At 42.6% G+C, this 17,244-nt stretch overlaps 1 protein-coding gene across 7 annotated transcripts in view; it reads right to left on the bottom strand.

Annotated features, from left to right (window-relative positions):
• Positions 1 to 173: 173 nt before the first annotated feature.
• Positions 174 to 17,244, bottom strand: part of PSME3IP1 (proteasome activator subunit 3 interacting protein 1) — a 34,105-nt gene continuing 17,034 nt past the window's right edge. For all 7 annotated transcript variants that reach the window (XM_047712412.1, XM_047712406.1, XM_047712407.1 and 4 more), the window contains 3 exons: positions 15,627 to 15,760; positions 10,616 to 10,680; positions 174 to 540 (listed from right to left, as the gene is read on the bottom strand). In XM_047712412.1, the coding sequence (XP_047568368.1) occupies positions 323 to 540; positions 10,616 to 10,680; positions 15,627 to 15,760 (417 nt within the window). In that variant the 3' untranslated portion in view covers positions 174 to 322. The remainder of the gene's footprint in view (positions 541 to 10,615; positions 10,681 to 15,626; positions 15,761 to 17,244) is intronic.

The raw sequence follows: 17,244 nt of genomic DNA, 5'->3' as shown, positions 1-17,244 counted from the left end.
AGCAACAGGATCCATACACTGCACACCAGCGGGTGGCTATCTTCCCGGGCATTTCCAGGGGAACCTCAGCGGAGCCGCGGCCCCCGCCCCACCACCGCGGCAAGCGAAGAGGAAGCAAGACAGGGCCGCACACCTGCACTGGAGTAGAAAGAGAAACCAAACACAAGATGGGCCACAGTGGATTCTGGCACATTTTTAGATGAGGTTAAAAATGTCACGGTGTGCACAGGAAGCGGCAAAGGAGTTCTGAGGGAGGGGATGCCCGGAGGTGGAACAAACCGACCGGTCTACTCGGGCAGGAGCTCTGGGAGGGACACAGGAGCTATGGGGCCTCTAGGAAGGTATTGGTTCGGAAGATGGAGGAGACGATCTTGCCGGTGGCGTTGATCGTGCCTTCGCTGTCTGAGCTGGACTCGGAGTCGCTGCTCCCGGAGTAGGCGCCCAAGCCCGGGAGGATGCCGATGCAGACCGCAGCGGAGGGGCAGTGGATGGAAGGGGCGCTCAGGGACGTGCTGCCGAGAGACATGCAGGACGGGGCTTCTGCAAGACAGGAGGAAGGGCCGTGACTTCACCTCCTTTCCCAGAGCTGACCGAGAACTTGCCACTGTGCCCCAGGCTTTACCGTGAAGCCCCAACCACCCTATGCAGTCAGCACCACCAGCACCCGCGTCTGACAGCTGTTCCTTTTCACCGTTGACAAAACTGACGCCATGCTCAGAGAATGTTTTAAGAGCGTGCAGAATGTGACCAAGTAGCTAGGTTTCTTCTTGCCCCGGGAAACCCAGAACCATGGCAGCACCTAAGAGATGGAAAACCTCAATCTAGAAAACATGGGGACTTGAGGATGAGATGAAAACTTAAGGACTCTACTCTACCCCTCTCGTTGCCTCTAAATGTTTCCAGCCTCAGTGAATCTCTATAACAACCTGATATATAGGTATCCCCCATTTTACTGATGAGGGGGGGTCAAAGGACTAGGCCAAGGTTAAAGGCCACTGAGAGTAAAAAATGTTAAACCAAACCTGACTCAAAAAATTGGGATGCCTAGGTGGCTCAGCCGGTTCAGCATCCAATTCTTTGTTTTGGCTCAGGTTGTGAGATTGAGCCCCACGTTAGGCTCCAAGCTGGGCATGGAGCCCGCTTAGGATCCTCTCTCTCCCTGTGCCTCTCAACACCCAACCCCCACCAACTCATGCATGCGTGTTCTCCTTCTCTTAAAAATAATAATAATAATAATAATGTACTAAAACAATACCAGAGCTCACCATGGAGTAAGGGTTGGAGTTCAAACCTTACTGTCTCGGGCTGACAAGCATATATACCTTTCTAGGCTTTTGCCTTAACAAGCCCCTAAGGAACACTTCACGTAAATGTGAAAAGGACACGTGGTTCCAAAGTATATGAAGTCAAGAGTAAGTCACAAAAATACCACTGAGAGGCAAAAAGAGATCTCTGGTGGCCAATACACGGAGTTCAGGAGTTCACTGTATTCACTCGTCTTACAGGAAGTTCTAATAGGGGAAGAGATGCTGCTGAAGAAAGGCAGCAGCGGAACACGGAGACACAGAAAAGTGAAATGAGAGCTGACACCGCTCGTAGAGATGGTGGTAATGAGACAACAGGAACAGGAAAGCAGAGGCAGAGTTGCAACAAATACATGAAGGCAGATTTCTTTGGGATACAAAGAGTTCTTCCAAAACCAACCAACCAACCAACCGCTGAATAGAAAAGGGGACAGGGGTGCCTGGGTGGACTGAGTGTCTAACTCGTGATTTTGGCTCAAGTCATGATCTTGGGATCACGGGATTGAGCCCTGCACTGGGCCCCGCACTCAGCAGTCCTCTGCTTGAGGCCTCTCCCTCTCCCTCGGGCCCTCCCCACTTTGCTCACTTGTGCTCTAAAACAAACATAAATCTTTAAAAATAAGTGGACAGAATGCATGAACAGTTCACAGGAAAAGAAAAAAATGGCATTTAAACTTGGGAGAATGGGGGAACCTGGGTGGCTCAGTGGATGAAGCATCTGCCTTCAGGTTGTGATCCCAGAGTTCCAGGATCAAGTCCCACATCGGGCTCCCCGCTGAGCGGGGAGCCTTTTTCTCCACTGGACCTTCCCCACTCTTGTGCTTTCTCTCAAGATAAATAAATAAAATCTTTAAAAATAAAAAATAAATAAATAAAATGAACTTGGGAGAATAAACAATCTATAAGGAGGGAAGTTATGGGCAACAGGCATCTTCGTGTGTTGCTCAGAAATGCAGGGCAGTGTCCTTCGAAATTAAACTATGTTCATATAAGACCATTCCCTCCAGCACTGTTAATAGCAGGAACCAAAAGGTTCATTATGACGGGGGGTGGGGGGCACCTGGGTGGCTCAGTGGGTTAAGCCTCTGCCTTCGGCTCAGGTCATGATCTCAGGGTCCTGGGATCGAGCCCCACATCGGGCTCCCTGCTCAGCAAGGAGCCTGCTCCCCCCCGCATCTCTGCCTGCCTCTCTGCCTACTTGTGATCTGTCAAATAAATAAATAAAATCTTTAAAAAAAAAACACGATTCAGCCATAAAGAAGAGTAATGCCTCTGCGTACTGGTATGGAATGGTCTCCAAGACACCATGCTATATGAAAGAGGCCATGCTATGTGTAAGCTACAGTCTGTGGGGAGAGGGAATGCCCACCGACACGCATGATAACGTCGGAAACAAAACATGTAAGACTCTAACAGTGATTGCCCGGGGAGATCAGCTGAGTGGTCAGATAATAGGGGAGACTTAACTTTTACTACACATACTTTTGCCCCTTTTGAATTTTCTATTATGTGTGTATACTACCTATATATTTTAGAAAAGCAAATGCAAAAGTTCAAAGAACATCATCATCTACTTAAATTAGGGAGGAATAGTCCCACATATCTGTCTAAGCCCAAGGGCAGCTCTGTATTACAGCCAGGAAGGCTGTAGAAGAAGGTAAAGTCTAATGATAAGAAGACCTGCTGGTCTGTATCCTCTATTTGTAAGCCTGAAGGCAAGGGCTCTTCCTTCACCACTCTGTCCCTTGGGCACACAGCATGGGGCCTAGCACAGAGCAAGTCAGCATTCACAATGCATTGAAGACATTTTACAGAAGTTCACTGCAAATAGCTAAATTTGGGGGTGGTGGTGGTGAAAATTTGGGACACAACATCAAACTGTACACCATTCACTACTTGAACATCCATTGTATTATTTTCACATACTCAGTGACACTTTCATTCTGTTAGAAATATTTGGTTAAGGGGCACCTGGGTGGGTCAGTCGTTAAGTCTCTGCCTTCAGCTCAGGTCATGATCCCAGGGGCCTGGGATCCAGCCCTGTGTCAATGGGAAGCCTGCTTCTCCATCTCCCACTATCCCTGCTTGTGTTCCCTCTCTCGATGTGGCTCTGTCAAATAAATACAATCTTAAATAAATAACAAAATAATTAAAAAAAAAAAAAAGAAGAGGAAAAAAAAGTATTTGGTTAAGGGGCACCTGGGTGGCTCAGTTTAGTGTCCACTGTCAGCTCAGATGACCCCAGGGTCCTAGGATCAAGCCCCAAGTCAGACTCCCAGGACAGTGGGGAGCCTGCCTCTTCCTCTCCTCTCCACTTGTGCTCACTCTCTGTCACTATCTCTCAAATAAATAAACAAATGAATGAATAAAACCTAAAAACAAAACAAAACAAAACAAAACTATTTGGTCAAAATAAAACCAGCTGAACCCACAACCTGGGGCGCCTGGTTGGCTCAGCATTAAGCATCTGCCTTAGACTCAGGTCATGATCTCAGGGTTTTGGGATTGAGCCTCGATCAGACTCTCTGCTCAGCGGGGAGTCTGCTTTTCCCTCTCATTCTCTCTCTCTGCTCTCCTTCTCTAAGATTTTGAAAAAATCTTTTTTTAAAAAGCTGCTATCTTCTGAGGTATGAATCAGTTACCCAGAAAAGTAATTTATGCGACGCTGTTAAGTAAGATGTCATTTTATTAAGTATTTCAAGGGTGAACTGAATTTTAGTCTCTAGCTTAGATACAAACGGAAGATCAAGTTCAGAGTATCTGCAAGACTAGAGCTAGCCTAATGGAAGGATGGAAGCCAGCCACAGAAATGAAACCAAGGAGGGGTGCCTGGGTAGCTCAGTCGGTTAAGCATCTGACTCTTGGTTTCAGCTCAGGTCATGAGACCTGTCATGAGATTGCCTGAGAGTCTCTCTCTCCCTCTCCACCCCGCCCCCACCCCACCAAATGAATAAAGAGAGAGAGAGAGAAAGAAGAGAGAAGAGAAAAAGAAAAACGAAACGAAACCCAAGGAATCTAGACCATGGTGGCATCAGGAGAGTTTCAGCAAAAAGACCAAATCCCTCGATTATCTAGGTTTCAAGAAAGAAAAGAGACTGCAATTCTGACAAATTTCATTCCAAAAATAGTTACACTGTCCAAAGAGAACAAAATGGTGCCCTCTGATCTCACCCATTTGGTGAAGTTTCCTGCCAACTTCTGCATTTGCAGGACCACGTTGTCATACCAAATTAACACCGAAAATTACTAATAGAGAATGTTTTTGGGATTCAAACAGACGCGTGACTTGACAGCCAATGGGGCCAATTGTGCATCCATTCACGGACTCTGTTTGGAGCTGAAGTCCAGAGCCTCCAGTGGGGAAGCCTGAATCTCCATTAGGGTCACAGAGCTATCTTCTGGGAGAACTAAAGGGACAAAGCCTTCTGCCATGGACAAGACTCTCAAGCAAGCTTTCAGGGAATATTCTTCCTGTGGGGCCTCAGCATCTATCAGAAGAGGGTATTTCATGCCCAGCTGTAAGAATGCCGCTGTAAGAATGGAGTGGGGGAGGACGAAGGGATTAAGAAAGGTGGCTCTGAAACATGGTGTCTACCCGAGATAGTTTAAAAAAGCCACACAAGTTTTCCTTTCTACTGACTGATGCGAATAGTTCCTACAAGGGAATAAGCACCAGATACAGGGCTACTAATTAACCGGTTGAAGTACGTTCAAGATTTCTATAAAGTTTTATATACCTATGTGCATACAGACACAATACACACGTAACCCTATTTAAGCAGCCAATTTAGCAAGTTTCCTATATATTGAAAAGAGACCAGTGAAATGGAGCTCCCATATTGCTGATGAGAATGTAAACTGCCATAACTTCTTTGCAGGGGGGTTGCAATATTTATCTGAATTACAAATGTATATCCTCTCTGTCCCAATAATTCTTTTAAGTATTTACCCTAATATATCATGAATGTGATGAATGATGCATGTACAAAGTTATTTAATGAAATCTCATACCAGAGAAAAAATGGAAACAATCTAAATGTTCATCATAAAAAAAACAGGATAGGGGCTTCTGGGGGGCTCAGTCTATTAAGCGTCTGACTCTTGATTTCGGCTCAGGTCATGATCTCAGGGTTGTGAGACTGATCCCTGCACTGGGCTCCGTGCTCAGTGGGAAGTCTGCTTGAGATTCTCTCTCTCCCTCCGCCCCTTTCCCAACTTATGTGCACAAGCTCTCTCTCTCTCTCTCTCTCTCTCTCAAATAAACAAATCTTTAAAAAAAAAAAAGGATAAATATACTATGGTGCAGTCATATAATGGAATACTACACAGTCTTATAAAAAGAATGAAGCTCTTTGTGTAGAGATATGTAATGATCCCCAAGGTACAAGTGAATTAAGCAATGAACAGAAGAGTGTGTTAATTAAAATACTAACAATGATGACGGGAAGTACAAACCAACATATGAAGTATTCTGGCCAAAATACCAACTTGAATTAATTGAGCTCTAGATCTAGTTACCATTTTACAGGAAAAAGAGGAACAAAGGAACACTGTGGAGATGCGATCAGCAAAATCTAGAGTATGGGAAACTGCACAGGACAAAGACCCAGTTTCTTCACAAAAACAAAGGAAACAAAAAAATACAAAAAGGAAGAACTTCTTATAGGTCAAATGAGACTCAGAAGATGTAATAGCCTACTGTAAAATGCCACATGATGGCAATATTCTCATAGTGACCTACAGACTCAAGCAATCCCTATCAAAATCCCAACTGCCTTTTTTATTGAAATTGACAAGTTGATCCCCAAATTCATGTGGAAATGCAAGAGACCTCGAATAACAAAAAACCATCTTGAAAGAGAACAAAGTTGGAGGACTCACACTTCCCCATTTCAGAACTTCCTAGAGGCTATAGTGATCAAGACTGTGTGGTAATGGCATAAAGAAAGACAGATCAATTGAAGAGAGGAGTCCAGAAATAAACCCATACATGTTAGTTAACTGATTTTCAGCAAAAATGCCATGACAATTCAGTCTGGTAAAAACAGCCTTTTCAACAAATGGTGCAGACCAACTGGATATACACACAGAATGAAAATGCATCCCTACTTCAAACCATAAACAAAAAATAATGCAAAATGGATCAAAGACCAAAATATAAGAGCTAAAACCGTAAAACTTTTATAAGAAAACACAGGTGTAAGTTTGTAAGAAAACACAGGTGTAACTTTTCAAGACCATGGATTAGGCAATCGTTTCTTAGACAGGACACCTAAAGCATAAGCAAACTAAAGGAAAAATAGCTAATTTATATGTCCTCAAAATCTAAAAATTATATGTTTCAAAGGACTCGATCAAGAAAACGAAAATACAGGGGCGCCTGGGTGGCTCAGTGGGTTAAGCCGCTGCCTTCGGCTCAGGTCATGATCTCAGGGTCCTGGGATCGAGTCCCGCATCAGGCTCTCTGCTCAACAGGGAGCCTGCTTCCCTTCCTCTCTCTCTGCCTGCCTCTCTACCTACTTGTGATCTGTCAAATAAATAAATAAAATCTTAAAAAAAAAAACAAGAAAATACAAAAAAAAAAAAAAAAAGAAAAAAGGAAAAAAGAAAAAGAAAATGAAAACACAACCCACAGTAAGAAGACTGTATCTGTAAATCACTTATCTGACAAATGTCTAGTATCCAGAATACATAAAGAATTCTTACAGCTCAACATTAAAAACACAAGTAACCCAATTTATTTAATTTTTATTTTTTAAAGATTTTATTTATTTATTTGACAGACAGAGATCACAAGTAGGTGGAGAGGGAGGCAGAGAGAGAGGAAACAGCAGGTTCCCCGCCGAGCAGAGCGCCCGATATAGGGCTCGATCCCAGGACCCTGGGATCATGACCGAGCCGAAGGCAGAGGCTTAACCCACTGAACCACCCAGGTGCCTGACAAGTAACCCAATTTAAAACAGGCTCAGGATTTGAGTATATATTAAATATTTCTCCAAAGAAGATATACAAATGACCAATAAGTACATAATGCCATCATCATTAGGGAAATGGAATATCACTTCACACCCACAAAAATGAACAGAATAAAAAAAAAAGACAATAACAAGGGTTGATAAGGATGTAAAGGGACACCTGGATGGCTCAGTGGGTTGGGGGGTCTGCCTTCAACTTGGGTCCTAATCTCCGGGTCCTGGATCAAGCCCCACCCACATCAGGCTTCCTGCTCAGCAGGGAGTCTGCTTCTCCCTCTCCCTCTGCCCCCAACCCCCACTCACGCTCTCCCTTTCTCTCTTGTGCTCACTCTCAAATAAATCAGTTTTTTGTTTTTGTTTTTTAAAAGGATGTAAATAAAGAAACTGGAACCTTGGGTGCCTAGGTAGCTCAGTGGTTTAAAGCCTCTGACTTTGGCTCAAGTCATGATCCCAGAGTCCTGGGATCTAGCCCCGCATCGCACTCTCTGCTCAGCAGGGAGCCTGCTTCCCCTCCTTTCTCTCTCTGCCTGCCTCCCTGCCTACTTGTGATCTCTGTCTGTCAAATAAATAAATAAAATCTTAAAAAAAAAAAAGAAAGAAACAGGAACCTTCATATATTGCTGATAGAATGTAAAAATGGTACAGCTGCTTGATAAACAGCTTGGCAATTCCTCAGAAAGTCAACCATATAAACATAGAGTTACCATATGACCTAGAAATGCCATTTCTTGGTATACGCCCAAGAGAACTGAAAATAGTTGCTCACACACAAATTTGTACATGAACGTTCATAGTAGCATCATTTAGAATAGCCAAAAAGTGTAAACAACCCAAATGCCCATGAACTGATGACTAGACAAACAAAATGCAGCATACCATACAATGGAAGATTATTTAGCTGTAAAAAGTACGGATACATGTTACAACATGGATGACCTTTGTACAGTGAAAGAAAGCTAAATACCAAACGCCATACACTACATGATTTCATTTACATGAAATGTCCCGAAAAGGCAAATCCAGAGAAAAGTAGAAGAGTGGTTGCCAGTGGCTAGGGAGAGGGAAGAATGGGGAGTAACTGTTAAGGGCATGGGGCTTCTTTTTGGGGTGATGAAAATGTTTTGGAATTAAATAGTCATGATGAATACACATTCTTGTGAACATACTAAAAACCACTGGATTGCGTCCTTTAAAAGAATGAATTTTATGGTGTATCTCAATATTTTTTTTTAAAGCCATCTAGGTCAAATACAATGTATGTCTGATCCTTGCTTGAATCCTGGTTTTAAAAAAGTCAATTGCCAAGAAAAAAATGAGAAAATTGGGGAAAATGAGTATTAATTTGGTATCTGATAATATTTAGAAATTATTATTATTTTAAGTGTAATAATGTTATTGTAATCACATTAAAAAATTACTTTTTTAAGGATAGGTAAAGAAGAATTATTGACAAAACAATATAGTGTCTGCTATTTGCCTCAAAACACTACAGTTGAGAAGGTATAAATAAGATTGGACATGTATTGGGGCGCCTGGGTCGCTCTGCCTTCGGCTCAGGTCATGATCCCAGGGTCCAGGGATCAAGCCTCGAATTGGGCTCTCCGCTTGGCCGGGAGCCTGCTTCCCTTCCTCTCTCTCTGCCTCTCTGCCCACTTGTGATCTCTGTCTGTCAAATAAATAAATAAAATCTTAAAAAAAAAAAAAAAAAAGATTGGACATGTATTAAAAACTGTTGAAGCTATATGATGGGGTTCATTATTCCATTATCTCAACATTTGAATATGTTTACCTAAATTTTTTAATTTTAAAAGAATATATTTATAATTGCTTGTATATACATACAATAGCTCTGGATATATACGTAAGAAATACTGTTTCCCTCTCAGAAAGAACTGCATGGAAAAGGATACAGAATGTTGAAGGGAGACTCTTCACTCAATGTCCTTTTTATTTTTTATTTTAAAGATTTTATTTATTTATTTGACAGAGAGAAAGAGAGATCACAATTAGGCAGAGAGGCAGACAGAGAGAGAGGGGGAAGCAGGCTCTCTGCCGAGCAGAGAGCCTGATGTGGGGCTTGATCCCAGGACCCTGAGATCATGACCTGAGCTGAAGGCAGAGGCTTAACCCACTGAGCCACCCAGGTGCCCCTCAATGTCCTTTTTAAAAGTAAATTCTAGGGGTGCCTGGCTGGCTCAGTTAAGCCTCTGACTCTTGATTTCAGTTCAGGGGATGATCTCAGGGTTTGAGATCAAGCCCCAAGTTGGGCACCACACCCAAACTGTCTCTCTGCTCCCTGCTTAAGACTGTCTCTCTCCCTCTCCTATTCTCTCTCGCTCTTTAAAAAAAAAAAAAAAAAAAAAGTAAATTCTAAGAGCAAAAAGTTATCAGCAACAGCTCACCATTACTGATGTCAGCAAATATATATATATATATTTTTTTTTGCATTTTAAAAAGTTTTTACTTAAATTCCAGTTACAGGGCACCTGGGTGGCTCAGTGGGTTAAAGCCTCTGCCTTCAGCTCAGGTCATGATCCCGGGGTCCTGGGATCGAGCCCCACATCAGACTCTATGCACAGCAGGGAGCCTGCCTCCTCCTCTCTCTCTGCCTGCCTCTCTGCCTACTTGTGATCTCTCTTTGTCAAATAAATAAATAAAATCTTTAAAAATAAATAAATTGCAGTTACTTGGCCAATACATTATTTTTAAATATCCATTATTTTTTCAGAGAGAAATAAATATAAGCCCTGTTTTAGAGATGACCCACTGAATTTAGCACACCATCTCAATCCCACAGGGGGTTACAGGTAGAACTAAAAACACTCTTGAATTTCTCATCCCTGATCCAGCCTTCAGGAACACTCACCTTCACTTACAACTCTGTGCCACTTAATACAGTGCCAGATTTGATTGCATACAAGTAACCACCCATGAAAGTGTACTTCTGTGAAACTATATTAGCCTTTAGCCTCAATCCAATCCAAGATCAGCAAAAGCCAGGCATTCTACCTCTCACTGGTAGCCAGCCAGGTGAAATCAAGAAACCTGACATTTGGGGGAGACTGAGAGAAACCCTTTGTGAGCAGGAGTGATATGACCAGGGCTTTGTCTATGGAAGCACTTCTGGGGGATCACTATTGTCATTTATCAATTCCACTGGGTTTCTAACATATTGATCAGCAGGACAGCTGACATACTCGTGGGTGTAAATCCTGCTTGGTAGAAAAAAGCTTGCTTAGAGATCCATGCATTCCTTCACAGATACAATGCAGCCCAGCCCTGTACTATGGTTCACGTGTATTATGAATAAATAGTGAAATGGAAGCTGCCACCTACCTTGACTCTTGTCATCTGGGTCAGGGTCCGATTTCAGTCTTTTCACACTGTTGCCACTCTCTGAGCTGTAACAAAAAATACGGTAATTTGAGCTATGTCCAATCTTAGGGATTAAAACTTCAGGAATCAGGAGCTCCAATAACCATTTATATGGGTCTCAGGTAGCCTCAAAGGGGTGGTCTGAAATGAAAAGTCTTCATTTCAGGTTCTTAATATCCTTCCAGTTACATTATTGTTATAAAAACAACTTAAACCTCTGGCCAATTCAAGGAGTGGAGCATTGTATCTTCAAGCATCACCTAAACTTCAGATTCTTTGTTGTCCTTATCATTCATCTTGGTTAGAACCACAGATGGACTGCGGGAGTATGTGGACACATTCACAAAAGACAAAAATTTAGTTAAGTTCTTAAAGTTTAACGGAAATCTCTCCTTTAGTGACATGCTAGAGATTCTGAAAGTCAGCCAAAAGATCTTCACTGAATGTCAAAAGAATGTACTTCTCCTGCTGTGTAGCGTAGAGAAGGCATAATCATACCTCCAGCTCCACCATTACTACTAATATTGAGGGCAGTCAAAAAAAGAAAAAAAAATGCACTTCAACTAGGAAGAAATGATCTCAGAAAGAAGGCCGTAATCACAGAAGGAAGGGTTAGTGAACAAAGAAACCGGCAAATACAATCTAATTTGTGTGTTAAACATGACCATACTAAGTCCTGGGCAGTAGTAGCATGTAAGGAAGACGTGATTATAGCTCCTAGTTCTAAGGTCCATGTATAATTTTGTAGGAAAGTAAGATAGCTATTTAACTTAAGGTTTTGCGAAGTATTCCTGGTAAGCTGCAAATTTAGCCACCAAAAACAGAACACAGAAACTAGTAGAAAGAAAACAAACAAAAGGTTTTAAAATTTGTAAATTTTAAAAAACAGTATGAGGAAAAAATATTTTTTTTTATTTTTATTTTTTTTAAAGATTTTATTTATTTATTTGACAGAGAGATCACAAGCAGGCAGAGAGGCAGGCAGAGAGAGAGGAGGAAGCAGGCTCCCTGCTGAGCAGAGAGCCCAATGCGGGACTCGATCCCAGGACCCTGAGATCACCACCCGAGCCGAAGGCAGCGGCTTAACCCACTGAGCCACCCAGGCGCCCCAGGAAAAAATATTTTTAAGGTAAAATGACAACATTAAGATAGCAGAAACTATAAAAAAAAATGCTAAAAAATCCAAGCCTACCTGTAAAACAAGATCAACATCCTCAATTTAAAACCAGCTATTTGTAAGACACACCAAAAAATTTAACAAAAATAAAACAAAAACTTGAGACCCAGAAAGACTGAAAACAAAAGAAGAGTAAAAGAGTTACCAAAGCAAATACTAACCCATAGAAGGCTGAGCTACCTATTAAAATTTTAGGGAAAAAGAATTTAAGAGCAAAAACATTATAAGACATAAAGTAGATTAGTTTATAATCAAACATTTTAATTCACTATGAAGAAATAACAATTCTGAACATGTATGCTCCTAATTAAAGAGCTTAAAATATATATTCAACAGAATTCTGAAGAAAAATCAAGAAAACATCACTATAATGGGAGATTTCAAAATACTCAAGTACTGAGAAAGCAAGCAGACAAAGATGTAAAAACACAGAAGATTTAAACAATACAATTAACAAGCTTCTTTGGTTTACCTACATGAAAACCAGAACAATTGCAAAACACGGATTCTTCTCAAGCTCACTTAGAATATTCACAAAAATTAACCTCAGGAATGGGTCACAAAGCGAGTTTAAAGCAATTTAAAAATCAGTACATATAAACCACAATGCAAGTAAGGCAGAAATCAGCAACAAAAGACAAGTATTATGTATCACAGACTCTTAAGACACCACTGCTATAAGGTGTTAAAATGTGGGGGTAGGGAGGGGAAGCGCCTGGGTGGCTCAGTGGGTTAAGCCTCTGCCTTTGGCTCAGGTCATGATCTCAGGGTCCTGGGACTGAACACAGCATCAGGCTCTCTGCTCAGCAGGGAGCCTGCTTCCCCTCTCTCTCTGCCTGCCTCTCTGCCTGCTTGTGATCTCTGTCAAATAAATAAATAAAATCTTAAAAAAAAAAAAAAAACTACAATAATTACAGAGTGGTACTGGTCCAACAGACCCAAGGGACAGAAACAAGGAACACCCATACAAACCCAAGGATTTGGACAGAGGTGACACTGAAGGTCACTGGGGAAAGGTAGAAATATTTAGTAAATGTTGCTAGAAAATCAGCTTCTGGGGCCCTGGGTGGCTCAGGTGGTTAAACACCTGACTCCTGATCTTAGCTCAGGTCTTGATCTCAGGGTCGTGATCAAGACCCATGTTGGGCTCCATGCTGGCAGTGGAGCCTACTTAAAAAACAAAACGAAAACAAAAAACTGACCACCTTAAAATTAACTAATGAAAGTAAAAAGATATAAATGGCAAGAAAAAAGTCAGGACCATATTAAAAAAAAAACAAACCTACTAACCATTAAGAAAAATTTTACAAAATCATTATATATCGCTGTATCTGTGCTGTCCAGTAGGGCAGCAATTAGCCACATACTAATTCCAGTGGGTATTTAACACCTGAAATGTGACTAGTGTGGCTAAGAACCTGGATTTTATTTTTTTTTTTTTAGATTTTATTTATTTATTTGGCAGAGAGAGATCACAAGCAGACAGAGAGGCAGGCAGAGAGAGAGAGAGAGAGGGAAGCAGGCTCCCCGCCGAGCAGAGAGCCCGACGCGGGACTCGATCCCAGGACCCCGAGATCACGACCCGAGCCAAAGGCAGCGGCTCAACCCACTGAGCCACCCAGGCGCCCCAAGAACCTGGATTTTAAATTAGAACTAATTAAATTAGTTCTAATTAATTTGAATTTAGATAGCCATAGGTGGCCAAGGACTATCATACTGGACAGCAGAGCTCTGGAGAAACATTTGCACATACATAACAAAGCATGCCCTAGACCTTTCAACACCATCTGTCATGGTTCAAACATGCATCCACAAGAGAACAGACACATTTTGGTATCTCATATAAAGCACCATCATACAACAAGGAAAATGAATGAATTACAGCTATATATATGTGAACACACACAAAAAATTGTTTCAATCACAGAAACAACTGGAGTGAAAAACCAAATTCACAGATCATATACAGAATGAAATCATTTTTATAAAGTTCAAAACCAAGGAAGCCATTATACTGTTTAGGGATACCTATATAGGTAGCTGAAACCAAACCAAACACAACCACCCCACACACACACACCCCCAAACTACTAAAAGTAAAGACATGCAGAATGACCAAGCAGATCTGGAAACATGGGGTGAGGATGGCAGGGTAGGAAAAGGGAGCACAGAGGTTGGCTCAGTCAGCTGATCATGTCCTAGGCACACACCGCCATCAGACTTTCTTTCACAAGCACCAGAATCATCCATGCGATTTCAAAGATTAGACTCCAAGAGCTCACTTCAAACTTAATGAACCAGAGTTAGTGAGAGGCCTAGAATTCACATTAACAAACTCCTGGGTGATTCTAATAAACCCAAGCCTGGGTAGATGAGGAAGTGCTGCCCCAGGAGACTCATTTAGCATCTTGCCACACAAAACAACAATAAATGATGATCTAATAAAAGGTGAGCTAAGGACTAAGTAAGGGAGGCAGTCCTAACATTTATTCTGCTAACAGCAAGACACTGCTGAGAAGTATCTAACTGTCCACTTTGGAGAAGTCCAGTAAAACGACCCAGGACCAAATCCCGAAATACACTGGACCAGGCATGAAAGCTTCTGTCAACTTAAAAGGAAGAGTGGCACCTAGGTGGCTCAGTCAGTTATGCATCTGCCTTATTTCGGCTCGGGTCATGGTCTCAGGGTTGAGAGATGGAGCCCCACATCAGGCTCCCTGCTGGGTGTGGAGCCTGCTTAACGGTTCTTTCTGTCCTGGCCTCTCCCTCTGCCTGCCCCTCCCATGAAAAACTTGAAAGGAATAATTCATGGCTCAGGTAACTGGCCCTTTTCAGGTTACTACTATTCCTCCCCTGCACTGCTAAATCATGACAATTTTATATGGAAGTAATGTTCCTAGGAACATCTGCAGCAGACGGATGGGGCACCAAACCACAACAGTGCATCAACGCACTCCCCTGAAAACATGTGGCTGGCTGCCATATTGATTTTCCTAATAGACTGCACTAACGAGTAACATTATTTCATCCACGGTATCGTTGGTCAAATTGAAACAACCAGATTTCATTACTTTGGAGCCATTTCAGGATTTAGCAGGGAGGAGCAAAACTAAAACAGAACTTACAAAACCTCTAGGCTGTGCCGCCACCCCACTTCAATCAGCAAGGAGCCCAGTCAGGTCTGTGCCACAGTCACAGCTTCCATGGTCTCACAGGCCACAGTGCCTTTGTAGCTGCTATTCCCGCTGCCCAGGATGTTCTCCCCCTTGTCTGCCTGTCAAAGCCCTAGTCATCTACCTGGTCAACATCCCCCTCTAACGCCCTCCCAGGGAGCTATGGGTTTCCTCCTCCCTGCTCCCATGACACCTTACCCAAATCCCTTCACACAACTCGCTATCTCATTTGCCTAGAAACAGATGCTCAAACATTGAAGTCCACCTCTCCTATTACTTTGTGACCTTGGACAAAGGTTTTTAACAGTTAAACCTATACTACGTAGACTTGTGGAAAGAGTTAAGATCATTAACACAATGGAAAGCACTTAACACAATGCCTGCCACATGACCGGTGCCCAATGAAGAGTAGCTGTTACCCTGCTGAATGAACAATCAGAGAGACAAGGCTAAACAAGAATACAGAACACACCAAATCTGGAGGGGGAGAGAATGGTAGGGCTACCAAAGAAATGTCACCAAGACTGCCGCTTAGGTAACCGTGTGTTCCGGCTACCATTATAAGTGGCATTTCAGAGTACACAGTCAAAGGGAGACCGAAGTCGTGTGAGTGCTGGCTGACCTCTTATGTTTCACAGCTCCTGCCAACAGCTTGGCCTGGGAGAACTTGTTCTTGGTTTCTATGGGTTTCACAGCCACTTTCTTCTCCACCTCCTTCTTGTTTTCCGGAGAAATTCCAACTTTGTTGAGATTACTGTGTTAGAGGTTAAGGGTCAAACTAAACAAAAAGAGCTATAGCAGGACAATGGTAAGTCAAGGGGAGACACATAATCCACTAGCTCTTCCGGTCTGCCATGTAATGTTTAGTCTGTTTATATCAAAAACAACACTCTTTCCTCTTTATTCTGCCCATCATACCCAGCTGATTTGAAGAGAAATGAAGGTAACCATGGAGGAAGAAGGCAAATCAAGCCAAATATATTACAGAAAAGCAAACTTTTCCCCTTTGAATCTCAGTGAAAATCTGAATTACAGTCAGAAAACCTCCCCCCAAACAGGGCCACAGCTTGCTGGGGTAAACAAAGATCTTAAGAAATACAAAAGCCACAGAAAAAAATGTGGCTTCCCTGAAAATTTTTAAGTATTTGCTTTTTTTGCTCAAGGGTAAAATCAAATCTTGCAGAATGTCCTAGGACCATCAGTGGCGTTCAATTTTGGACACCACAAAGACGGATTCCTCTGCTGGTACAAGACAACGTCAGAAGCACCTTAAGGCTCATTAAAAAACAGAGTCCCTCCCCTGTCTCAGATCTGTTGAATGAGGACCTCCAGAGGCCCAGGAAATGGTTTTAAACCTCTCTTCAAGGTAATCCTTTTTTTTTTAAATTTTATTTATTTATTTGACAGACAGAGATCACAAGTAGGCAGAGAGGCAGGCAGAGAGAGAGAGAGAGAGGGAAGCAGGCTCCCCGCTGAGCGGAGAGCCCGATGCAGGGCTCGATCCCAGGACCCCGAGATCATGACCTGAGCCGAAAGCAGAGGTTTAACCCACTGAGCCAACCAGGCGCCCCTCTCTTCAAGGTGATCTTAATGAGAAACCCCAGTGCATATACAACACATGAACCAAAATGTTTTTAAAAGTGCAACAAGGGGAACCTGGGGGGCTCAGTCGGTTAAGGATCTGCCTTTGGCTCAGGTCATGATCCCGGGGTCCTGGAATCAAGCCCTGCATCAAGTTGCCTCGTCTTCTGCCTACTCTTCCGTGAGTCTGCTTCTCCCTCTTCCTCTCCCCCTATTCATGCTTTCTCTGGAGCACGCTCCTTGAGACCTTTAGAGTCTCTCTCCCTCTCCCTCTGCCCCTCCTGTTTATGGTCGCATGTGCACTCTCTCCTTCTCTAAAATAAATGAACACATCTTTTAAAAAAAAATAAAGTATAACCAGTTCACTTGTAACTTCACTCCTTACAGGCATGAGACCAATCGCTGGGTGTCAAGGTCTGTCACTTTCTTCTGTTCCCTCCACCAGCCCTTCCCCTCCTTCCATTTCATATTCTCACAATCCATTAGGCAAGAATTTTAAGTGTTGAATGTGGTGCAATTCTTTAAGAGGTAGCAGTGCCTTACTGGAACAATAGTGACATCTAGTGACCAAGAAATCTAAGAAGCAGGTATTATCAGCCCAAGCAGGTGGGCAGAGAGGTATATGGTCTTTGAGCACTAAGAAAACCAGGTACCAGAAA

Source organism: Lutra lutra, chromosome 17 (genome assembly GCF_902655055.1).
Source record: "Lutra lutra chromosome 17, mLutLut1.2, whole genome shotgun sequence".
NCBI lineage: Eukaryota > Metazoa > Chordata > Mammalia > Carnivora > Mustelidae > Lutra > Lutra lutra.
Note: the sequence above shows the minus strand (reverse complement) of the source record. Positions and strands in the feature narration are given on the sequence as shown.